The following is a 25980-nucleotide window of genomic DNA, read 5'->3' as shown; positions in this document are numbered from 1 at the left end:
TCTCCGTCGATGACTAAGCTAAACGCAACTGGGCACAGAACGATCTTTCAGGCAAAGAAGGCGGGAGAGAAAGGTGCATCTGTATGTTCACAAAGACACCTGCGAGGAAACACGAGAGACTAACCCAGCGGTTCCCGTGCTGGAGGTGGGGGGCTGAGGGGATAAGGACGGGGTGGGGGAGACCTTTCAGGAGAGCTGGACCTTGTACATACACGAGGTACACACATGGCTCTATTTTTGAGCTGTATCAGAGTAATGTCGATTTTTAAAATTAAACCAAAGCAAAAGGAAGCAGTACCATGCCTCGGTCTCCTCCTCCCCCTCAAAACACCCACTTGAACTTTCTTTCTCGGGGCCTTTATTCAGAAACGTTTCTTTCCTTCAAGTTAGGCCACACGTTATTAGGACTTTGCCTCCAAAACGAAAGGGAATTATTATAAAAGTTTCTTCACGCTTCCAATTATATGAAGACAGAAGGCGAAAACGTTGAATTGTACAAATTATGTGTAGCCCGAGACTGAAGAGAACAACCGGAGGCTTGGGCAGCTCGGATGAAGGTAGGCTGGACCGGCGTCATTCTGTTTCCTCATTCCCGCATGCACTTACAGCAGGTGCCCCAGACCAACTTTGAGCTGGTCTCTAAGCTCCCCTTTCCAGGGTGAGATTCCTCCAGAAGATGCCCGAGAGTCCCGGAAAACAGTGCCTCAGCCTGGAGGAGGCGTGGTAGGAGCCTGATGAAGGCCTGGCGGTTGCAGGGGTGGGGGGGGGGTGGGAACTGGCTCACTGAGTGCTATTGGTGTGGCGGGGCGGGGCGGGGGGGGGGGGGGGACAACCTTGCAGGGGACAGCAGTCCTTCCTGGCCCCCTGCAGCTACATCTTCCTTTTCCAACACTTCCCATTTCAAAAACTACTTCCACAAGCACCCTGAGAACTCTGAGCTCCCTTTCAGGCTCTAAAACTCCATACTATTTCTTTCTAGATCAAAGGATAAAAAATAATAATAATCCCCACATACAAAGAAGAAACAGAGGGAGCAGCCTGCATTGAATGGCTCCTGAAGGGCTGGCTCCCCCTAGAGTAAAAACAGGTCAGGAACCATGACAGAGTGTAGCTCCCCCTCTGCACTGACCCGCTTTCCCAAAGGGACAGCTCAGCTTCATCTCTAAACCAAGTTCATTGGCACATGGTTCACTGGCACATAAACCAAGTGCATGACACACATGGGCCACCGCCGGCCACACAGAAACCCCCGCAGGGCATCTTCCCCACCGTGTGCAACGGTGTAAGCTGTGCCCAAGAGCCCGAGGGAGCCCCGTGACAATGACAACCAGGCGGCACCCCAGAGGAAGCCGCGATCGTGACGAGGAAAAAGTACACTCACGGGATCGATGCCAAGAGGGTAAGGGCCTTGGAACACTCCGGGAACACTCGGGTCCAACTGCAAAACCCTGCTGCGCCTGACGACGGAGTCACTGTAACAGAGAGCGGAGTGAGCGGTGGCGCGGCCGGGGGGACGGAGGAGCCTTGGGGAAACGCTCTTCCCCCGAACACCGCGCAGGGCGCCCCGGGCCGCGCGCTCACTTCCAGAGCGCCATCCTCCTGCGCTCCGCCGGGGCGCGGCTGTAGCTGTACATGGCAGACACGTTCCAGCCGGAGCCGAACAGGTTGACCGACTTGGAGAAGCAGTCGTTGTAGATGAGGCCCGTGTACACCGAGAACAGCCCCATCAGCAGCAGGATGTAGCGGCCGTTGAAAAACATGCGCGTGATCTGCGGGCAAAGCGGGTGCCGTGAGCAGAGGACGCCCCAGCGCTGCGCATAGGCCCACGCCCCCTCCAGCCCAGTCAGGGACGCTTACTGCCAAACACCCACATTTGAGAAACGTCCCGTTTAGTCAAAAAGAGGGGAACGACTACTAATCACCCACCCAAGTGTCACAAGCGCGAGTGTCTATGCTCTTACCTCCTGTGACTGCTTTAGTCTGGGATGGTTTTCATTCAACACCAGCAAGAGGGCAAATAAGAACATCACAAAGCCATGTCCAAAGTCTCCAAACATCACGGCGAACAAAAAGGGGAAAGTGATGATGGTGAAGAGAGCTGCAGGGAGAGCAAAGCAAGAGACTCGGTTCGCCAGAGGCAGAAAATTCTAATTAATGCCAACACTTGACCTTCTCCAGAACTCCCGAAAGAGAATGGACAGGCGGACATGAGTGCTTTACACGAAGCACGACAACACGACGGGAGCCCTGAGCCTGCTTTATCAAGCGTCGGCCGCATCCTTGCAGGCAGATGCGCCAGCGATCAGACAAAAACTCCTCAGGCTTCCGACCTGGGTTCACTTCTCTGTAGCTCCCAACTCCGTAGGCGTCCACAATGTTCTGAAACCCCTCGGTGAACTTGTTGGTGCGGATGAGAGTTGGGGGTGTTTCTTTTGTTGGGATCGTGTTCATAAATGAGGGGATCGTAGCACCGCTCTCTCTCTTTCGCATAAAAAGAAAGAAAAAAAAATTACCATCCAAGAGTTCATTCAGCAAACAATGGCTCCCTGCCAGCCCAGACAGGCAAGGCTCTGCGTGGCCCATGGGGACGTGCGAACCACCACTGGGGGTGGGGGTGAGTCGAGGGCAGCTGAGTGGCCAAAGGAATCAGGAAGTCTTGGGGGGCAGGACTTGGGGGTTCGATCTTACAGAAGGAAGAGTGTAGCCAGGCTGCAAGGGCGGGAAGCAGACAGCAGGGCCGGGAATGACAGGGAATATACATAAGGCAGTCTCAGAATCACTAATGTAAAACTGAAATTTAATCTTTTATCTCTAAAAATGTTCAAGAGGAATCTGGAGACAACTATACAATATTAGCTAATAAAACCAAAAAATAGATGAGGATGAATCAAAATGTCAACATTAGTACAGCAAAGTCATGTACATAGCTTTTTCCTTCAGTGTTCACAATTCTTCAGAAATGTGTTTATTTATAATGGAAGGGAAAACCTTTTTATTTTATATTTTTTTAAAGATTTTATTTATTTATTTGAGAGACAGACATCACAAGCAGGCAGAGAGGCAGGCACAGAGAGAGGAGGAAGCAGGCTCCCCACTGAGCAGAGAGCCCGATGCGAGGCTCGATCCCAGGACCCTGAGATCATGACCTGAGCCGAAGGCAGAGGTTTAACCCACTGAGCCACCCAGGAGCCCTGGGAAAACCTTTTTAAATAAAATAAAACAGGTTATTAGAAGAGTAGTTGATTTTCCAGTCAAATTCTATTTAAGACACTTGCTGGTAAGGGGATTCTGGGGAATCCCAGAATCCCAGATTGCGGGATTCCCAAATGGCACACAGTTCTGAAGCTCCCCAAACCCTTCAAGAGCAGACAGGGCAACCAGAGAGCAAAACCAAAATCCCTCAGACAACACTTCTCACAAAAGCATGTCCCCACAAGCCACCACATGCAAATGGGGACAAACCGCTCAACGCAACGACACCTGCGTGGTAAGTCTCCAGACCAGGGGAAGCGAGGGAAGCAACATGGCGTTGGAGAGACCCAAGGAAGAAACATCCCAAGAGAGTCAAAGGCATTCCCTGGAAAGCACAGAAGGCTGACCCAAGAAAAGCAGCTGGAACTGGGAAGGGTTCTGTCTACTTCCAGAGCATATGAGTGCAAGGGGTCCCACGAGAAGTGAGGTCTGCGGGGACACAGCAGTCCAGCCCCCCAAACTCAAAGAACACCGGCCGGGACATCCTCCCGCCACAGGGGCGCCCCACAGATGAGAGACCCGGGAATGAAACTGAAACTGAGCAGGACAGGAACAAAACAGATAAGGAAAGAGAAGGTCTAGGTAAAAAGAGGGAGAGAGGAAGCCTCAGGTCCAGGGGCTTACAGATTTTTGATCCCTGCTCAGAAGTAGTAAAGAAAATTCTGTGAAGTTAGGAAAGTGATCCTGAAGTACCTTTAAAAGTTCCTTAAGTACCTTGAACAGTTCCATAAAACCAAGATAAAAACAGACGATGTATTTAAATTATATGTAATGCATGGTTCCCTTTGGTATCTTAAAAATATTTTCAAATGTATAAATATGTCTAATACAGAATTTCCTTGAGTATTTAAACATGCTTTCAGAAAACTCATTACATTTTAGAGCGATCAAAAGAAGGATGGAGGTCAAAACTTACATAAAGTTATAGTAAAAAAAGACTGAGCAGAACAATATCCTGGACAAGGAAACCACGCCAGAAGGACATGTCCACAAAACAGACAAAAATTTACCTTATTCATTTTAAAATGAGCAAAAAAAATTATGAAAATAATGCATGATAGGAAAAAGCAACAGGAAGCAGAATTAGGTATTAGAAATACCTATTAGATAGGTATTTATTTATTAGATAAATACCATTATAAAGGAGGTTAACAGAACTCAGAAAGAAATCAGAAATAAAAGAAAAAATATTCAGCAACGAGACAACGCTAGATGTTGTCTAAGTTGTGAAGAAACCAAGGTGGAGAAACCTTCCTGGTTAACAAAGCCATAAGAGAAACAGGTAAAAGAATGGAAATTTTTAAAAAATCAAAAAGAAGTAAAGGAAGATAAAAAGGACTCAAGGGGTGGGGGGAAAGACCCAAGAAAAAGTGACAAACACTGAAGAAAAGCAAAGAAGGTTCAACTGAAACCTCACAGCGGGTCCTGAAGGAGGAAACCAGAGCAAAAGAACAGAACCAATACCAAAAAGCATAATTCGGGAGAACTCTTCTGAAACTTGCTTTAAAACTATGTGTTAAAAGAATCACTGGGGACGCCTGGGTGGCTCAGTTTGTTAAGCAGCTGCCTTCAGCTCGGATCATGATCCCAGCGTCCTGGGATCGAGTCCCACATCGGGCTCCTTGCTCGGCGGGGAGCCTGCTTCTCCCTCTGCCTCTGTCTGCCTGTGCTCGCTCTCTCTCCCTCTCTCTCTGACAAATAAATAAAATCTTTAAAAAAAATTTTTAAAAAATAAAAGAATCACTGACCTCTAAACTAATACATTGTATGTTAATTAACTCAATTTAAATTAAAATGTTTTAATCAAAAAATAAAACTATAGGGGCATCTGGGTGGCTCAATCGTTAAGCATCTGCTTTCCGCTCAGGTCATGATCCCGGGGTCCTGGGATTGAGCCCTGCACCCAGCTCCCTGCTCTGAGGAGAGCCTGCTGCTCCCTCTCCCGCTCTCCCTGCTTGGGTTCCTTCTCTCGTTGTCTCTCTGTCAAATAAATAAAAATCTTAAAAAAAAAAAAACGGAATACTCAAGTGGCTCCTGAACAGAAAAGATTTTCAGCTTCACTCAGAATAAGTGCAGGGCAGCGGCTGGTATCATCAAACCGACGCGGCCAGGCGGTATCTGGGACTTTCTCCGGCAGACGGGTCAGGTGTCAGTCACTGCGGTGGCATTTGCGACACCACAGACCACCTGAACAAGCAGGGGACCCGTGCAACTAGCTATAGTACATCCGCAGTGGAATATTACATAGTTATAGAAAGTAGGAAAGTCTGATTAAGTGAAAAGAACAGTATGAATGAATAGCACGTAACCCTTTGTGAGAAAACTATCACTGGGGCGCCTGGGTGGCTCAGTGGGTTAAGCTCTGCCGTCAGCTCAGGTCATGATCTCGGGGTCCTGGGATCGAGCCCCGCATCAGGCTCTCTGCTCAGCGGGGAGCCTGCTCCATCCCCCACTACCCTGCCTGCCTCTCTGCCTAATTGTGATCTCTCTCTCTCTCTGTCAAATAAATAAATCTTTAAAAAAAAGAAAGAAAACCACCCATTCATACCTGCTTGCCTACGACTACGAAACTCGAAGGCATAACACTGAGTTATCTCTGAGACAACAGGGGTAGGAGGAGGCCACTCCGCTGTGTCCTTTACTTTATATACATCTTACTTTCAACCACGAGACCCTATTCCGTACTCCGAGTGCAAACGACACATGCACGGCACAGCTCTGGCTCTCCAGACACCAGCCCGCGCAGCGGCCTCTCACCGCTCAGGACTGTCCCGCTTCCCCTGTGCGGGGCAGCCGGCTCCCCCGCGCCCCCAGAGCAGCCCCGTCCAGGCGTCTGGTCCCGGCGGGGGCGGGCCCCGGGCCGCCTTACCGAGCCGTCCTCGAGCGCCCGGCGCAGGTCGTGCAGGTCGGCCTCGGGACACCAGACCTCGGCGATGAGGCACTTGTTGGTCACGTCGAAGCTGCACATGTTCAGCATGTGGTAAATGGCCTTCATCTTCTTCACCTGGACGACGTGGCTGTAGACGGATTCGGCGGCTTTACACAGCACTTGCCTTAAATAGTCCTCGGTTTTGTGAAGCACCTGGGTGGGCACAAACATGGGCTTCCAGCACTGGGGACACGTGTCGGTCTCCGTCCGTCGGGCACCTGCCTCCCCTGGGGGCAGGCAAGAGAGAGGCTCATTCCTTCTCGTCCTGACCCCAGCACCACTGGGAAGTGGGCGGAAACCTAAGCCCAGGCGACCTGAGGCTCCCTCTAGGGAGCTGCCCCTCCAGGACACCACCCCAAGGGGACAGGAAATGGTTAGATGTCACCATCTGGGTGGCAGCGCCGTGGCAGGGCTGGGCCCACGGAGCTCCCCACTCTTGCCACTCCCAGCCTCAGCTCAGCAACCTGTCAACCCTACAGCCACTACCTCCACCCCACATGTGGCCTGAAACCCCTTTTGCTGGAGTGGGTCGGAGTCTACTTCTTGCCCCCAAGAGCTCTCACCGGTATTAGCAGAAACATCAGTTAACATGGTGAAAGCAAATAACGGGCACCACTTTAAACACACTGATGACCAGAGCATCTTCTCCAAAGTCCCTTCGACACCACCTAGGTCGCTAACAGGCCGCTAAAAGAAAACTTGCATGAAGAGGAGGGAGGTAAGTGATGGCCCAATCTCCCTGAAACACTTTGATTTGTCTGCACCAAAATTTTCCGTATCAAAAAAGAAAGCAAACGGATTTATAAATGTTTTACACGCCTCAGAGAAGGAGGCGACCGGTTCCCGTTCACTCACAGTGTAAAGATCCTGAATCCGGGTGTTCAGTCCTTCCTGGATCTCCTTCCGCTCCTCAGCAGTGTTCGGGTAGGGGTAAACGTGGCAGTGGTAACTAGAAGACAGAATTTAATAGTCGCGCATCCGTTGGGACCAGAAGAGGCTACACCAAACACCAGGACTAAATTCAGTGTTCCACACGGGCACATCTCCCTCCAAATGGGATAAAAGCAGCCCCTTGGGAGAAAAAGGCGCGGACACGCACCGGCCCACAGTGCGCAGACCTGCACAGACACTCAACAAACGTCCCCAGGACTGAACAAATCGAGCAAACTCTCTCGGTTCCATGTTCCATTCCTGCCCTCGATCATCCCTGGAGCTCGCTCCCAATTCCTACTTTCTGAAATTCACCACCATCCTTGGGCTGGGAATCATTAAACAAGTTTAAAACACAAAAGCAAGGGGCGCCTGGGTGGCTCAGTGGGTTAAGCCGCTGCCTTCGGCTCAGGTCATGATCTCAGGGTCCTGGGATCGAGTCCTGCATCGAGCTCTCTGCTCAGCAGGGAGACTGCTTCCCTCTCTTTCTCTCTCTGCCTGCCGCTCTGTCTACTGTGATCTCTCTCTGTCAAATAAATAAATAAAATTTTTAAAAAAACCAAAAAACACAAAAGCAAGAACACACAACAGGGATTACCTTAAAAGAAAGAGAAAATAAAGGGCGATGGGAGGGAAAAAAAGCTCTGGTTTCCTAGCAACTGCCTTTGACACGTGGTGCAGTAAACCTCTCCCTCATCTCCCAGGGCCCATCTCCTGGGGGCCACACAGCACCCCAACATGTGGGGAACAGAGTCCCTCCCCGCCTGCGATCTCCCATCCACCTTGACATTTTTACGCCACACTTAACATTTTAAGTTCTATTAAAATTACTTAACTCTAGCCTTATCCCAAGCAACAATATCTACGAAATCATGGGTTTGCGTGCTGGTTACAGTTTTTCTACTGTATGTTAAAATAAATAAATATTTATAAGAATAACACCAGATTCGTCCATATAATACCTGAAATGGCTTTCCAGGCCACCCATGACTGAGAATCAGCCTCTGGGAAACACTTTGCAAAGGAAATACCCAAGCCCATCCTCACTCCCAAAGAAACAAGACCATCTAAAAACAAAGGGCGTTCTTTGGCATTTTTGTTTGGCTTTTGCTTATTTTTCCACTGTTGACGAGAATATACGTCAGTGAGATTCTCGCTGAGGCACTCCTCGCCTGTGTCGCCTCAGTCCCGAAGCCCAATGGCGTGGGGGCTCGCCGAGCTCACCCAGCGAGTGGGTGGCGACGCCAGGCTCTGGATCCGGGCCTCCTCCCCCGCGGCGCACAGAGAAACCTGCCGAATGTTCGACCTAAAATGAACCAGATGCTCCCTGACGACAGACAGGCCTCTGTGGAGCTCAGTGCAACAGGGAGGCACAAAATATTCAAATTTGGTTCCTTCTCCAATTATTCTTAAGCCCTGATGCCCAGGGAGGAAATAAAAACCTGAGAATGTTATTAAAAACAGTCTCTACTCTAAAGCATCTTATGTATAACGCTGGCAAGAGAGAGGGCTAATTAAACGTTAAAAACAAAGACACAGAACTAAGCACAGCAATCTTTGCACCCACTGCATTTCCCCTCGGACACAGGGCTATTTAGGGAGAACCAGAAGCCACTGTATATGAGCACAGAGATGAAATGAAACGTTTCTTGTTCTTACCAATCACATATCTTCTTAACTTTGTGGCCAATCTGCTCTCCCCAAAAGGATATTAAAAACACGTACCATTTTATAACTTCCCCCTAGAAGAAGAAATCAGGGTCATTGTTACTCCTGTGTCCAGAACTCTGAGGACTCTGGCAGCTCAAATTCTGTCACAAGTGAGCACCTTCACACCCTCAACAGGTGCAGACGCCCTCGGGCCCCCAGGCTCCGTAACCGCACCTCGCCCACCCCAGCCGCGTGTTCTTCCCCCTAACTTCAGCCCGGGCAGTGGCGTGGGGTCATTTAGAGACACGAAGAGTGGCCCAAAGTCCGAGTCCCCGGATGTGCCTAGTCCAGCTGAGGTCACACAGGGCAGTTCTCTGCCTTCTGGATCCATCTCATACGGTAAAGGAGCCTTGTCACGGTTTAGTTATGTTTTTCACACTTCTGGGCTCTTTGTTGGTGGTTTCACTATTTAAAATGGTCCTCGGGCGTAATACTGAAGTGCTAGCTAGTGTTCCTGGGCCCAAGAAGGCAGAAATGCGCCTCACACACAACAAGCCATGTGTCAGATAAGCTTCCTACAGGCGTGAGTCATAGCGCTATTGGCAAGAGTTCCGTGTTAATGAATCCACAATACATATTAAATAGAAACACACATAAAACAAGGTTAGTATTGATCGGTGGACAAAAATGTAAGCAGAGGCTCGCAGAAACTAACCCTGTGTTTCCCTAGGACAGTGAGTGGTTCAGTATCATTAATTCACATGTCCATAGAGACCCTACAGAACTACCATAAATACTGAGAAATACTCTCTAAATAAAACTGAGTACATTTTTAGCCCATTTGCCAGGCCCTGTTCTAGATGCTAGGGATACAGAACTGAACAAAAGAGACAAAAATCCCTGACCTGGAAGGGGTGGGGATGTATCCAATTTCCCAGCGAGAGACACAAAGAAAACACAGAGTCCACCACATGAGGAGAAGTGGTAACTGCTCCAAAGGAAACAGAGCTGGAGGAGGTGAAGGAGGGCATGGGGTTGGGGGCTGTGACTTTATAAATAGGGTGACCAGAGAAGGCCTCTCTGAGAAGGGGACATCGGAGCTTAAAGGCTAAAGGAAGGGAGGGAGCCGTGTGGCCACTGCAGGAAGGGCCTTCCGAGCCACAGAGAGCTCGTGAGGAAGCAGGTACACAGACAGCAAGGAGGCCACACACTGATGGGTGGACAGGGCAGATGTGTGATGAAGCCACAAGAGGGGACGCTATGAGGCTCTGGGTGTTTTGCCAAGTGAGACAGGAAGCCCGTGGTGGGTTTTAAGAGGGGAAGTGAAGTGAAGGCTTACAGGGATGGTTCTTGAAGCTGGGAGGAGAGAGCACGGTAGGGCAGCGGCCGGGGCAGGAACTGAGGACAGAGGCTGCTGCAGAAGGGAAGAACTTGAGGTGTGGCTACTCGTGTCCTGGATCAGGGCAGGAGCAGGGGGCGGGACCAGGAGACCAGAGTCTCTTCCTAGTTAGAACACATCTCCAGTCACCCTGCCACAGGATTAACACAAGGTCTGAGGGTAAAGAGAAGAATCAGGAGGAGCCCCAGGATGTGGGACCTGAGCAGTCAGAAGGACAGAGCTGCCACTTACCGAGCCGGACAAGCCTGGCAGGGCAGGTTTGCTAAGAAAGATCCAGAGTCCAGCTTTAGTCATCGGGTGGAAATGTCTTCCAAGGATTTCAAAGAAGACCTAGAGTAGCCAGTTACATACAAAAGTCTGCTTTCGTGGGGAGAGATCCAAGCTAAGCAGTTGGGAGGCAGTATTTAAAGCTATGAAATTATATAGGATCCCTGAGGGCACACAGAAGAGAGAAGCGGTCCAAGAATCCAGCCCCAGACCACAAAAGATGGGGAACAGGCCAGGGAGCCTCAAGGAAGCACAGGCAGGTGGGTCCACACAGCAAGGACAAAGGGCAGCGGGGGCAGAGGAGATGGCCTATGTGGCTGGGAGATTGGTCACGTTGAATAAGTGAGTACACTGACCGCATAATTCATGAAACGTACTGAGGATAATGGGAGCCAGATTTCTCACTGGCAGGAAAGAGACTGCAAACACAGGGAAAAGGTTCCATCCAGAAAGAACAGATCAGGATTTTGAGTTATATAGTTCCAGCACATGGTTTCATAATCTCGAAGCGCAGGGAGCCACAGAAGCACGTACGGCTGCGTGTGCGCACGCACGTGTGTGTACACATACGCTCCGACTGCTCAAAGGGCCCAGGGGCAGCGGCACTCTGGGACCCAGATCTTTGAGAACACCGTCCTCTGCTAAAAGGCACCAGCGGTCCTTGGAGAAACGGCCAATTTCAGGCTGAGGCAGGGAAAGCACAGGACGAAGCTGGGGCATCTCACTGTGCCACAAAGGAAGGGAAGGCTCGGCGGAAGCTGCCAGAGGCCAAAGGACACAGGACCACGAGGGAAGGGACCCTCAGCAGCCAAATCATCAGGGACAATTTGAGTGTCCAAATAAATACAGACCGTAATAGATTACGAGTCATCGAACACAATGGAAATGCACGAATCCGCAGATGCAAGGGGGGGAAGCCGGCCTTCTGTGCGATCACTAGTAAGCAGAGCAGGAATGAGGACCGCGTGGCAACCATGACCGAGGGGACCGGCTCACGAGAGTCGTCCGTGGACGCTAGCGTGGTGAGCGGGCTGGTGAGGAAAGGGACATGAGCACAGCTTGGAAATTATAAATCACCACAAAGGGCAACGTGGTGACGAGACAGTGGAGAAACCCGGCAGACACCAACATGACCAGGTGACATCACGTGTCACATGGTGGGTGCTGAGGTGGCCAGAGAGACACTTCCAAAGTGTTCCTGCCAAGAATGTGGCCCGAGTTTGGTTGTGAAGAAACCTCAGGGGGCCCAGAGGGAGGGGTCGGCCCACAGGATGGGATGCATGTTCCTGACGCCACTGCAGGCCCAGGGAGGGAGCTGGAGCAGGAAGGAAGGAGAACCGCTGGGAGGCGGGAATGGCATGTTTGATTGGACAAAAGTGCTGCACCTGCACTGGTTTCTCTCATGGGGGGCAGGTGGTTGTGTAAGAGCATCCTTGCCTGGGGGCACACACACGGGAGTAACTCCGGGGTGATGGAGCCATGTCTGTGGCCTCCTCTCCCCAGGCGTGTAAAGAACCTAGTGAAAATGGGGACAGAGTCGCCGAGAGAGCACGTGACTGATGGAGCAAATGTGGGAACGTGGGAACAATTGGGAAATCCGGGTGAAGGGATACAAGTCTGTTCTCTCCTGGCAAGTTTTCTAGAAACTGAAATTATTCCAAAATAAGTTACAGAAGAAACTAAACTGGGGGGAAGAAAGAAAACAGCATTTCTAGCAAACCTGAGTTTGAAGATGCCCCAATTTTAAAACTACTACTGGGTCAAGGAGCGTAACCACCTCGGGTTGGAAGATGGGACAGGGACAGCACACAACACAGAATATAGGTCACTGAACCAAGGGAAATCACCAGAGTCTAGCCCCGACACAGAGTGGTCAGCACCTAGAAACAAGACCGACAAGGCGGACGTGGCTAGAAATACGCTCTGTCTGCAACGACGCGAAGGGATGAGACGGTCAACCCAAAAGGCCCTAAACCTGACACAATAACCAGATCGTCGACCCCGAGCGCCAGCTGTCAAATCAAACCCCCATCTCCCACAGAACAAGCTCCAGAAGAACACACGCTGAAAGCCGGCACGGGCTCTCCCTACGCAGGATAATGAAGATGAATTTTCTCGTTCATCTTTCCCATTTTCTTCCCAATTTCCTGCCACAAGCACGTACTTCCTTTGTAACGACAGGGGAGTTGTCTTTTCAGGATAATACATCTCTGCAGTCCACTTCTCTGTATGTCTCCCCACCTCTAACCCCACCGCTCACACGTTAGGAAGGAAGGGAGGGAGGGGAGGAGGGAGGATGGAAAAGGAAATCTGATAAGGAATGACGTAGTTACACACAGTTACAGTTTCAAAGCGCGTCCCCCGAAACATGCATTAGTTACAAAGGAAAAAGATGACTTCGTACTGGAGAAGCCTAAAAGCATCACTACCTCAACCAAGCGATCAAAGCAAACGTTACCAGCCACGGGACAAGCCGAATCATGTGCTCGGTGGGACACAGTGAGGAGGACATAGCATCACTTCTGCCAAAGACCCATGCCCCGGATCTAATCATGAGGAAAGATCAGACAAACCCAAATACAGGGACATTCTACCTAAGAATTTTCAAATATCAACGTTCTCTAAGTCCAGGAAAGACTGAGAAATTGTCCCAGAATGAAGAAGACCAAAGAGATGGGACAGTGAGATCCAAACTGATTCTGCACTAGACCTTCGCTACAAAAGGTGGTACCGGTCGACCGGTGAAACCCGGATGGGGTCTGAGGCCCGGAGGGCAGCGACGTGTCTCCCTTCATTTCTGGGAAGCATTTCAAGAAAGAGCCCTCGACTTTAAGAGCCACACCCGAATGCCCTGGGGGATGATAAGGCCTCAGGTGAACAACTCACTCTCAAGGGGCTCCCTGTGCACCGTGCATCCAACACCACTGTCAGTCTGTCATCGTTAAAAGGTGATCATGACGTTGACTCACCGTTTCAGGGTCCTCGAGGGGCTCATCCAGCTCTGCATAGGTCACAATGGTGTACCCTTTGCAGACCCTCCACAGCATTTTCTCAAATGCTTCCACTTTTCCTTGGTTAATTAGGCCAGATATAAATCTATGAGACAACAGAGACAAGGTGCAGTCAGTTGAAAGCAAGGAATTCTCTGACTGCATCAAAAGGAGAAATGAATCATTTCAGGCAAAATGGTGAAGATATTCTAAAAGCCCTCCAAATGCAAAATATCTAAAATGCTAGATAAAAAATTGGGGTGGGGAGCATCTGGGTGGCTCTGTTAGTGGCCCATCCAAGTCCTGACTTGGCTCAGGTAGTGATCGCGGAGTTGTGGGATCGAGCCATGCGTCAGGCTCCACAGTCAGCTGGGAGTCTGCCTGAAGGTGCTCTCTGCCTCTGCCCCTCCCCCTCCTCACACACACACATACTCTCCCACTCTCTCTATGAGTAAATAAATCTTTTACAATAACTTATTTTTGAAACATCCCTTCAAGGGTATAGCTGCGCCCATAATTAAGAGAAATTCTTGGGATCCAAAAATAAACCAGGATCTCAGCTACCTTGATGTATTCCACTAACCCAGTATCTTAAAGCCTTCAGTTTCAAGGTCAGCACGGGAGACAGGAGACAGGCACTAGGTCTATGTAAGCTAAGAAGATGAAACTGAATCTTTCCCAATGCCTGCTAAGGTTGGGACTCCCACCCCCTCACCCCCAAAGACCTACACCCTTAGTGAATGGGTGGACTAGAAAAAAAAAAAACTTCATCTTACAAAGGAACCCTCAAATAAACTTATTTATCTTAGTTTGGGTTCTAGATAGAAGAGGGAAAGTCTTCCTTGAGAATTTATTTATTTATTTTTTGAAGATTTTTATTTATTTGAGAGAGAGAGGGAGAGAGCACTAGTGGGGTGAGGGGCAGAGCGGGGGGAAGCAGACTCCCCACTGAGCAGAGCCCAACTCAGGCCTCGATCCCAGGACCCTGAGATCATGACCTGAGTCAAAGGCAGACGCTTCACCAGCTGAGCCACCCAGGCACCCCCGCCTTGAGAATTTATAACCACAGGTTAGAATGCACTCAGTTTCATGGCTGAAATTCACATTACTTCCATAGCAAGAAAAGGAAAAACAAAAAAATCCAAGCTGAGAAATTAATGTAAAACGATTCCAGGCTGGTGGAATGCTCCCCATTATCTGATAGATGTAAAAACAAATTCTCGCTGAAGGAATACATCCTCAAACTAAATCGTCATCGGATTCCTACAGACAAGGAACAGAGGAACAGATGTTCGTAATAAAAAGAACTCACAAATCACATGAGGAAACAAGTTACCATTGGCTGGAGTAAACAGAAAGGATTAATAGCAGAAAAAGATCCTTAAAATACAATTAATGAGTTAACCAACTCAGTTTAGCCCCTATGTTTCCACCAAACAAAACAGGAGCTGACGCTTCACTGAGCGATTATTTTAGCCTTACTGGAATGACACTGAATGGCATAAATGTTCCTTCTTTCCAGCTCATTATACCAAGAGAAGAAGTTCCCATGGTATTTATCTAAAAAGTCAATATAGCTGAATAACTCCTCTCGGCAAACACAGAAGTACAGTGTTTTCTCAAACAGATATTCACTTTCTCGCACTCCACCACAGGCTTTCAAATGGTCGCATTCATCCCCCTGAGGACGACAAGGACAGCGGGACGCTCAGCCCCCGGCGGTTGTCACCTACCCCAGTTTTGCTCCCAGCCTCTGCATACAGCTGTAGTCCAACAAGGAATCATTCTCTAAGGGAGGGAATTCTTCGTAAGTGGGTTCAAACTACAAAGAAATACGAAACCAAGCGTGTCTCATTACAAGTGACACTTTATTTCCCAAGTCACGTTTCCGAACGAGTTTACGGAGCATCCTAACTGCCCGACCTGGTACTGACGCCCCGGGTTAACTCGGATGTGGAACACAGCTCTGGTAAATTAAAAAGATCCCGTCCCTTGTGTAAAGAACTCCTCGAAGTCAGGTTGCTAGAGATAAGGGTGTTGTAACTTATGTCACTACCTCACTCGGAGGCAGAGCGCTCGGTCAGACGCAGCCACCGAGTGAGACAGCGCCAGCGGGACGATCTTGTCCCCTCTGCATCCCGCTGTGGGCGGGGCTATTACACAGACTCCACTCATGAACTAGACACTCGTTGTGAATTCCTTTATTCTTAGCAATTTGGCGGGAAAAGAAGAAACAATTTTGGAGTTCAAACTCCACTTTCCCATTTCTTTCATTTTTCAGCTACAAACTGAAGCAATTTTACGCATAGGAAGCATCGTTATTGCTAAAACCAACCAATGCAGGGTAAGGCTTGACGCTTTGTTTAATGTCCTATAACCTGACTGAAAAATAAAGGTCAGATCAAGATCTCTGAGAACAGATAACCCAACCGGAAGCCTTGCAGGCGCGAGATTCGTACAAAAGGAATGTGTCTCGGCACAGGGGCGGGCGGTCAGTACCTCCACATTCCGTTTAACGAAGGTTTTTGTCACCCTGAGCATGTGAGTGTACTCGATCAGCTCCAGCAAGTTTTTCCTCAGCTTCTCCTTGTTCTTGGTGACTTCTCTCAGCTCAACCTCCAGCTTCTGCAGCTGCTCCTAAGACAAGAGGGCAGTTGGTTACTTAAGAGGACAGGTCTGCTCTGAGTCTGGCCACCCCCATTTCCTGACAGCACGTTACTGTCCAGGGAGGGCTTACGAGCCCGAATCCGACAGAGATGTTCAAGGTCCGCTGTTCATGGTCTCCCATGGACTCGGGGAACTCCCACACAGCTCATGCTGCCCACAACAGATGTTCTGGAAGTTGAGTCGAGGCACCGCAGGTGGCCCTGGCCCAACCCCGCTCCCCCACTGTTCTGGGCTTCCCTCCGTCCACTTCTCCACTGTCGCACAGCAAAGAGTCTTCCTCTTTCGAGGCTACATTGCCTTTTATTTGCAACGCGGAAAATACTTGGGTGATCTTTGCTAAGCATATACACCCGAGCCTCTAGCTTAAGAGTCTGCTTACAGTTGCGCGCACACTATTAACTGGGCTGAAGAATGCTTGAGGTCAAGTCTTCCTTAATAAGCAGTTGGACAGCGAGCGTCTTTAACGATACTAAAGTACAACACAGCAGCGACGGAGGTGTGTCAAACGCACCACTGACTCCACGAAAACCTGTATGCAGGCAAGTCCCCTGACACTTCACGTGCGCTCCACCTCATAAAAGCCACACACGCCCAGTCACCCCTGAAGTCGTCATTACATCACCACCAACCCGAACAGGCCAAACCAGATGGCCGCGTTCTGCCCATCGGATGCCACAACTCCTTCTGGAGTCCACTCACACGGTAAATGTTAAGTGACTTCCTCCCCAATAAACCCCCAGAGCGGCCGGCCACGGAACGGTGCTGGCTACACACCGCAGGCTGCGTCAGTGGTCAGGAGCGCCGTCTATTTCCCAGGGCAGTGCACGAGCCAAGGATCAGACCCAAACCTCAGCGGATCACTCGCAGGGGCGGTAACGAGCAAGACAAGCCGGGGTCCTCACAGCAGGGACGCCGTATCCCCAACACACCAGATGCTGAAATTGGGGACAAGGAACTGCGTTTGCTGCCCACCGACAACACCCTATGGCCTTCCCACTAGCTTTTCAGCATCAGAGCGGAGGCCAGTGGGCCTGGGAGAATGCGAAAGGCACTGGCCTGCAGCCTCCCTTACTTGCACCAGGAGAGGCATATGCTAAGGCATGGATAAGTCCAGAAAGAATGATCAGAAATACACATGACAAAGCACCAGATTTCCCAAACTGATATTCGTTAGCCTCAGTTCACCACCACCTGGAAAGGGAACATTCATCTTACATCTCAGATAATCTGTTACTGAAGGCTAACGATCGCATTGTTCTTCAACTGTTATTGTGGGGCTTTGAGAAGAAAACCCGACAAGCCCTAGACAACATGAAGTCAGTCAACAAGCAGCATCTGAGCTCAGGGACAGCTTTGACGGCTTCGTCAGAAACAAGTTACCTGCATCTCCAGGACTTGTTTCAGAGGTGGTGCAGGAGGACTGGTCTCTCCCTCAGGAAGGGGAATGTCGGCTCTATTAATTTCCTGCACCAAATACGCTGTGGGAATCAAAGGTAAACCAATTAGATGCAAAAACTCACTCTAGGACATCTCCGTCGGAACATCTTCCATCCCAACCATGCCTAAAAATTAATGTCTGAATGCACAAAAGTCTTGCTTGTTCCAAGCGACTTAGAAAAAGCCTTATGCAACCTCGTTTCCAAAGATCTGCAAAGTAGCCGCAACTAAAGAGAGAGGCCAGCATGCAGTGACCATATAAACAACAACCTGATGAGCGCTTTCTGCAATTCCCCGAGTGTGCTGTGTTTCTGAAACACTCATGACCGAACTGTGGAGTCACAGGTGTCTCCGCACCTGTAGGTGAATCAGGTAAAGGACACACTTGCAAATGCAGGAATAAGCGAAGGACAGACCATCTCCACCAGAGACGGCAGCGTGACTTCCTTGCAGATGCCCTTATGAGGAAGGACAAGTACTACCTCTATCAGCCCATGGAGCCGAGAGATGAGGGCAGAGAGCCAGGCTCTCCTGAGCGGTCCCAGTCAGCCAGGCTGTTCGGACTTGCAACAACCAGATCTCACGTCCTAGACCAGGTTCAGAAAACTGGTAACGAGCCAGGCCAAATGAACTCCATTTCTTTCATTTACATTTTCAATGCCATGAAGCACCCTTGTCCTTAGGATGAAACTCACAACGAATGGTAAACTCATTACTAGATACCACATTCTGGAGAAGTGTTCCCAGTTATTTTATTAAGAAAGAGAAAAGTGAGGATGTCTTAGCAACAGGATAGCAAAGGAAGCACGGTGCTAAAGAGGTTTCTGGAAATGGGATAAAATCGTTTCACCAATGAAACCTCATTTACTTGGGAGTTGTTTTTTTTTTTTTAAGTCTGTATGTCTTTTGAAACAGTCTAAGCTACAGGAAGTCCTGTACCTGTCTAAAGTGTTGTCACTGAATTTAAAAACCTCATTCCTGATACATGACATGCTCAATGACTCACTACGTTACAAAGACAGGAATATGATGTCACTCTATTACACGTCGTCCACACTAGTAACTGGGACTTCAAACAATATGCGAAGGAACAGATGATTAAAAGGGTTCTTTTGTCTTAAAAATCTCTGGGGCACCTGGGTGGCTCAGTGGGTTAATGCCTCTGCCTTCAGCTCAGGTCATGATCTCAGGGTCCTGGGATCAAGCCCCACATCGGGCTCTCTGCTCAGCGGGGAGCCTGCTTCCCCCTCTCTCTGCCTGCCTCTCTGCCTACTTGTGATCTCTGTCTGTCAAATAAATAAATAAAATCTTAAAAAAAAAATCTCCAACTAAAAATGTAAAATCCACAATAAATCTTAGCTAATAGAAATCATTCCCAAAGTTCTATTCTGGCCCCCCCTTGACTCTCTCATGCCCATGTTTCTCCGTTCATCCTAAATTTTGTACTTCAGTCAGTCCTCTGAGATCCACCCCCCTCTCCCCTATTTTGGTCAGAACTTCCGGGCTTCAACTGATAATGGTGACTATCCCAAGCTAAAGAAGTTGAAGATTTTACAGATAAAGGAAGTAGCCTAGAGCTACTGAGTTTTGAAGGTAAACAAGTGATCTGAGAACAAAGCCAATCTATCTTCCATTTCCTACCTTCCTCTTCTTAGAGATAATCCGAAGTAACATATTAACAAGTACATACTGTGTTTAAATCACGATAAACTACAAGGGATTAGTTAAGTAAATTATAGCACTTTTATTTCATGAAATACTAGGCAGCCATTAAAAATGACCCCAGGTGCACCTGTTTATTGACGTGAGACAATGTTGCAGGAAATACCAAAGTGAGAAACAGAGCCGACAACGGAATAACATGGTTGCTATGTAGGGGAATCCTTACTTTTATAGAGGACTAGGAAAAAATAAGGAATGGTGAGTTCTTTTTTTTCTCTTTTCTAATTTTTCTAAGGCAAACAAGGTTTGCTTATATAAAAATCTGTCACTAAATTAAACTTATCCCCCCACAAACTAGCAAAACAAAACAAAATAAAACAAAACTTACCTAATATGCGTTCTAGTTCTTCACACCTCTTCACCTCACCGACGAATTTTCTTTGGAAGGAACTTACATTCTGGTTGAGCTGAGAAAAGGGTGAAAAATTCATTTTTGAAATTTCTGAAATTTAAATGTAAACATGATTTAAAAAATAAAAATATTATTGGCAAGGGTTTAGGGAAAGCACACCCTCACACACTACCGGATGGGGAAAAAAACTGACAAAACTCTTCTGGAGAGCAACGTGGCAGCTGTTATCAAAAAAGCCTGAAAAATATCCTTTGGCCCAGAACTAACCCAGGAAGAAACTTAACCTAGGGAAAAAACTGGATACAGACAAAAACCTACCCAGAAAAACATCAACCTCGGGGACAGAGGAAAAAGTGATCGACAGTGGGAAACCGGTTTAAGGACAGACAGTCTCCATCCATACTACAGAAGAAATTCCTGACCCACTCAACACCACTGTGACTCTGAGAAACACCATTCAAGCGTGTCTTTCAAGAAGATACAAAAGGCCGCATACTGTGTGATTCCATTACCATGAAATGCCCAGAAAAGGAGAATCTAGGGGCAGGAAGTAGCGACTGCCTGGGGCTGGAGGCAGGTAAGGGGATGAACCGGAAGGGTAAGGGATCTTACTAGGGGATATGATGTTCTAATACTGCACTGTGGGGATGGACGCGTCACTCAGTAAGTTTAATAAAAAAATCAATAAACTGTACACTTGAAATGGGTGCATTTTATGATACAGATCAATGAAGTTGTATAAAAATTACGGTTCAGTCATTTAGCTGATTATGTCCTTAGTAAAAATTATGTTTTAAATGACTAAGGTACTGGATTCTATTAAGAAGTTGTCATTAAGGGGCACCTGGGTGGCTCAGTGGGTTAAAGCCTCTGCCTTCGGCTCAGGTCATGGTCCCAGGGTCTTGGGATCAAGCCCCGTATAGGGCTCTCTGCTCAGCGGGGAGCCTGCTTCCTCCTCTCTCTCTCTGTCTGCCTCTCTGCCTACTTGTGATCTTTGTCTGTCAAATAAATAAATAAAATCTTAAAAAAAAAAAAAAAGTTGTCATTAAAAATTTTAGGTATGACAATGATATTGTGGTTATGATTTTTGAGCATCCTTCTTTTTAGAGATACTTGTTGAAATATTTATGGACACAATTGGATATTTGGGATTTGTTTCAGAATCATCTTGTCCGAGAGAGGAGAGGGACAGATTTTGTCTGGAGGTAGAAGGCTGTAATGAGGGGCCACGAATTTATATTATGGGTACACGGGAGTTCACTGTTCCCATATACTCCTCTCTCTACTTAACTTCTAATACAAAGCTTAAAACAATAAAAAAAATTATAAAAGAACATTTAATGAGGAAATGAGTTAAGATTTCTGTCTGGGGGCACCTGGGTGGCTCAGTGGGTTAAAGCCTCTGCCTTAGGCTCAGGTCATGATCCCAGGGTCCTGGGATCAAGCCCCGCATCGGGCTCTCTGCTCAGCAGGGAGCCTGCTTCCTCCTCTCTCTCTGCCTGCCTCTCTGCCTACTTGTAATCTCTGTCTGTCAAATAAATAAAATAAAATCTTTAAAAAAAAAAAAAGATTTCTCTCTGGAAAAAATTAAAGATACTTTCAGTGTCGTTCCAATTATATGAAAATACACATATATGTACATTTTGAAACATTATTAGGAAAAAAATGTTAGAACAATATTAACCAAGAAATTAGAGCCTTTATTTCTAGGTAAGGGATCCTGGAAGTTTTAATCTTATTCTTCTATTTTACAGTTTCTCCACAATGGACATATATTATTTTATAACAAAAAAAGATTACAGTAATTACTTGTGTTGAAAGGCATTTAAGGCAAGAATGTTATCTTTCCTCCAGCCCATCAACCGTCCCGGGCGCTCTCAGAAACCGCGATTAGGATAGGTGGCTTTGCATGAAACCGCTGGGTCAGAAGCATCCACCCCAAGGGCTCATTTCTTGTTCAGTTTTTCTAACATTTTTAAAAGGATTAACCAGGAAGAAGACAAAAATTCAAATTTCACTTTTGTTTGTCACATTTGCATTCATTTCTGAGAGCAAACTAATCTCAAGTAATCACTTTCAAGTTCTCAATGAGTCAGGCACGATGCACAGAACTAAGAACAAGAAGGAAGGGAGGCGGCACCAGCAGTGCACAAACCACACTCCTGCCCGTTGCAGGGTCCGTTCAACACTCAGCATTGCTGAGCGCTCCGTGGACAGGAGGGTTCTCCCTGCGGCAGGGGCTTTATGAAGACGCCCATTTCGGCGGCCGGGATACAAACGTACTTGGGTTGACCCTAGCCACCATCACTGCCTCACAGCTATTAGCTGCTTTTTTCTGTTATGTGGTTTCTTTTTACAAAGTTTTGTTTCTGTTTTCTATCTCTGGAGGCTATGTCACCCTATTTCTAGGCTGATGATAGGAAAACACAGTCGTAGTGCCCCTTGGCCCCAGTTTCAGGCACCCGCGGTCAGGAAGTAGACAAGCCGTGTCTTCTGGCACGGCCCCAGGTCAAACAGTGCCTACGTCATCCTCACTTCATCCCACATCAACCAGAGAGGAAGGGTGAGTAGAGGACAATATGATACATTGAGACTAGGAACCCACATATACCCTCCCAAACACATTCATGTAATTTTTATTAGAGTATCTCGTTATAGTTGTTGCATTGTTGTTCATCTCTTAATGTGCCTAACTTGTCGATGACACGCTACCACAGGGGCACTCATACAGGAAAGCCTGTCATACCTACAGGGTTCAGTACTCTCCAGGGCACCCAGCATCCACTGAGGGTCTCAGAACGCATACCAAAGATACGGGGCGACCACACTGCATTTTATTGCAAACTCATTTTAACACTAACCTTGAACCAAGAAAAGCCAGCAGAGGCTCCGTGGTGCTGGTTTTACTGATACCCAAACCAGCCATCCGATCCCACTACAGCCGCCGAAGGGCGAACGGTGAAATTGTTCTTAGACTGCAGACCATCTCAACAGTGAGATGAACCTGCCCTTCTCTGAGCCCCACCGGTTAGGTTAGCTGAATGACCTTCTCTTCCATGTCTTCTCCTTGGCTGTCACTACAGAAACCCTGGGTCTGCCTGCTTTCCCTCAGGAGGAGTACTAAAAGGGAAAAATCACCCAGCGTATGCAAGCCAGGAAAGACTAATGTTAGTAAGCCCAGCCGGTGAATGCAAAGTCAGTGAGAACTCCAGAAAAAAGTGTTGGGTGCTGCGAAGCTTTCCGCACTAGCACACTGGCTGCTTGAGTGTCAACCCACACACACACACACACACACACACACACACACACACACACGGACAGGCACAGCTGAGATCTTTATCTGCACTTTCTTTTTCTTTCACTGGTTTTCAGCCTAGAAGGATCCCAAGTATTCTCCGCTACCTCCTGTAATGGCAGTCAGGGAAACGGGAATGTGGTCATCAGGGTCTTTGTTCAAACCTCCACAGTTTAAGCTTAAGTCTCTCGGCTTGAACACTAACAGGATGGATCAAATCCACCAGTTACAAAGAAGGGAGGCTGTTTCTCTCCTGCTTCCTGAATCTTTCGGGTGCCCCCCACAGCTGATCACAGCACCTACCAGGGAACTGGGACCAGGAACTGAAGCCCAAGTGACTCCAGGAAACAGGAAGGGAGCTGGGCCTTCTCTGCAGCCTTGGCGTCCCTCAGGAGTTACTCCCTGACCCTGCAATCCCTTTGGAGTCAACCCAAGGGTCACTGATATCAGATCTTAGGGAGGGGTGTTCCCTTTTGAAATTAAGGGCCCCTCAGAGAGATGAAGGGAAATAACCAGGAGATCAAAGTTGGGGCCCAGGAGGAAATAAAATGTTCCCTTGAAGTGACTTTCAGTTCAGTCACTCACTATCAGATCCTGCTTAATACTCCCCTCTCCCCTTCTACACTTTGTTCTCTCCCTTTACTGCACTTCACAATTTCAGAGCGTGTGTGTCTGTCTCCTTCCAGCTGTAAGCAGCAAGAACCTAAGGACCTTGTCCACCCAGCTTACCCACTGAGGCGCCAGCACTAAAAACACGATCTGGAACAGAGTAGGCGCTCAATAAAGGCTTGTTCCTTCATTCAACAAACGCCTGCTACTGCCCACAAACGCCAGGGACCAGGCTAAGTCTTGGGGAATCAGGAGTGAGCAAGTCAGAAGGGGCCCCTTGCCCTGGGGGCTGACACCCCATGGTGTGAACAAATAATAAACAAGTATGCAGATACATAAACAAGTGTTTAACCTTACTTGTTGGGAAGACCGTTCCCTTTCCTTACCAGGCAGTGGTATGCACCTCATACATCAGTGAACAAAACCGACGAAAACCCCTTCCCCTCAAGGCGCTTACACCCAGCTCATTCCCACTTCAGGTTCTGGGCTCCTTCTGTTCCCTCCATCCGGGACCCTGTCCCCCCCCCCCCCCAAGATCTTCCAGGGCCACCTCTTTCCCATTCAGGCCTCATCGGAGCTCAAACGTCACCTCCTCAGGAGGGCCTTCCTTGACCACCCCGACTCGAGTCACCATCCCATCACCCCGCTTCGTTACCCTCACAGCAAACATTTTGTTTACGCATTTACGTGCTTGGTATTTGTCCCCGCCACCCCTTCCAAAGGGTCTCCAAATGGGCCTCATCAGACTCGTTCTCCCCACCGCTAGCCCAATGCCCCGCATGGAGCCGGCGCTCCGGAGCATCTGATGGCACTCCCCTAAGTTGATGAAGACTACACAGAGCGTTCCTAACTAACCCGGCCAAAGCCGCCGCCGACCAGACGCCCGGCGAACCGGGGCTCGGGCCCCGCTCTGCGGAAGCTCTGGCCGGTAAGCCGGGCCCCAGTTTCCCTGCCTGCGAAATGGGGACAGCGGCGCGCCCCAGCCCAGGAGCCCGCGGAAGGGAGGCCCGAGCGAAACACGGGATGCGGCGCTGGGCGGGCAGGTGCGGCCCGCGTCTCCCGGGCGACACTCACGTCTCGGAACTGGACCAGGCCCTTCTCGCCCAAGGCGCTGAGGCACTCGTAGGCCGTGCCGGACTGCAGGAACAGCTGCGCCAGGCACATGGTCTCGCTCCGGAATAGGGACCCCATGGCGGGCCAGCCCGCGCCCCAGCGGGGCCGGACGGATGGCGGCGGCTCCGGGCCGCTCGGGTCCGCGCGGTCAGCCTGGGAGGCCGGGGCCTCGGGCTCCTCTTGCGGCCTGGCCGCCGCCGCGCACCATGGGGAGGGGTCCGGGCTGCAGCGGCCGGCCCCGGTCCTGCCACCGCGGGCCCCCTCCAGCCGCTGCCGCCACAGCGCGCGCGAGACCCCGCCCCCCCGCTACAGCCGGTTCCGGTTCCGCCCCCCGCGTGTGCCCGCCCGCCCCGCGCCGGCCGACCAATGGGCGCCCAGAGTTGCGGCCGGCCGCAGCGCCTGCGCCGGCGAGGCCAACCGGCACACACCCGGCGGACGACGGCTGAGGCTCCCGGAGGGAGACAGCCGCTCGCTCGGCTCTTTAGACATTTTGGAAAATGAATTTTATTGAGGTTGTGCCATAAAGTTCACCCGATTAGGGTACACAATTCTGTGATTTTTAGTAAAGGTACGGAGTGGTTGTGCGGCCGACATAACGATCCACTTTTAGAAAATGTCCGTGAACCCGAAAACGATTCCACCTGCTCAGCGCCGTCAGTCCCCAGCTCCCCGCAACCACGAACAACTTCGTCCCGTAGATCTGCCTATCAGGACGTTTCACACCGACAGCATGACACCGCATCATGCGTTTGCGGCTGACTCCTGCCGCCGGCCCTTCTCTCGGGTCCTGCCCGGTGCAGACCAGACGGGCACTGTCGCCCCGCTGGCCACGTCTGCCTCTGCAGATCCTCCGCCCAGCAGCTACCGTCATCTCCGACGCAGGACGAAAATCTCACGTAGCCCACTTTAAATCCTCTGGTTTCTCCCACTGCTTTCTCAATAAAATCCAAACTTCTTACCACGGCCCGCAGGACCCCACAGGACCTGACCCCCTTCTTCCCCCAAGCCCTCAACATCTCCATCGCCTGCTTTGGACTCCTTTGCTCCAGCCACACCTGCCTACTTTATCTTCCCTGGCCCGTGCGCTTGAACTTGGCCATTCCTCCCTCTGCCCAGTACACCCCTCTCCTAGACCTTCTCAAAGCTGGCTCCTTTTGTCCTCAGCTCCAATGTGCCCGCCTCTAAGGCTGTCCCAGACCCCTAGCTAAAGTAATCTCCCATCCCACCCGTTTTATTTTCATCCAACCTACCGATGACTGAAATTATCTTGTCTGTATTTATTGCCCATTTCCCCCCACTAGAATGTAAGCTCCACTAAACAAACGACATTGACTTGGTTATCGCCAGGGCCTGGCATGCAGAAGCCAC

The 25980-nt window shown here is 49.4% G+C and overlaps 1 protein-coding gene across 1 annotated transcript in view; it reads right to left on the bottom strand.

Annotated features, from left to right (window-relative positions):
- The window catches only part of ATP6V0A2 (ATPase H+ transporting V0 subunit a2), a 34051-nt gene extending 9361 nt beyond the window's left edge, over positions 1-24690 (bottom strand). The window contains exons 1-13 of the mRNA XM_032876458.1: positions 24574-24690; positions 19572-19650; positions 17465-17562; positions 15917-16054; positions 15151-15239; positions 13397-13523; positions 8771-8853; positions 7037-7130; positions 6122-6334; positions 2331-2481; positions 1962-2098; positions 1582-1769; positions 1382-1472 (exon numbers count right to left, since the gene is read on the bottom strand). Of these exons, the coding sequence (XP_032732349.1) occupies positions 1382-1472; positions 1582-1769; positions 1962-2098; positions 2331-2481; positions 6122-6334; positions 7037-7130; positions 8771-8853; positions 13397-13523; positions 15151-15239; positions 15917-16054; positions 17465-17562; positions 19572-19650; positions 24574-24690 (1605 nt within the window). The remainder of the gene's footprint in view (positions 1-1381; positions 1473-1581; positions 1770-1961; positions 2099-2330; positions 2482-6121; positions 6335-7036; positions 7131-8770; positions 8854-13396; positions 13524-15150; positions 15240-15916; positions 16055-17464; positions 17563-19571; positions 19651-24573) is intronic.
- Between the last annotated feature and the right edge of the window lie 1290 nt (positions 24691-25980).

The sequence above is a fragment of the Lontra canadensis genome, unplaced genomic scaffold (assembly GCF_010015895.1).
Source record: "Lontra canadensis isolate GAN:19392208 unplaced genomic scaffold, GSC_riverotter_1.0 scaffold58, whole genome shotgun sequence".
Classification (NCBI taxonomy): Eukaryota; Metazoa; Chordata; class Mammalia; order Carnivora; family Mustelidae; genus Lontra; species Lontra canadensis.
This window is presented reverse-complemented; position numbering and strand designations above follow the sequence as displayed.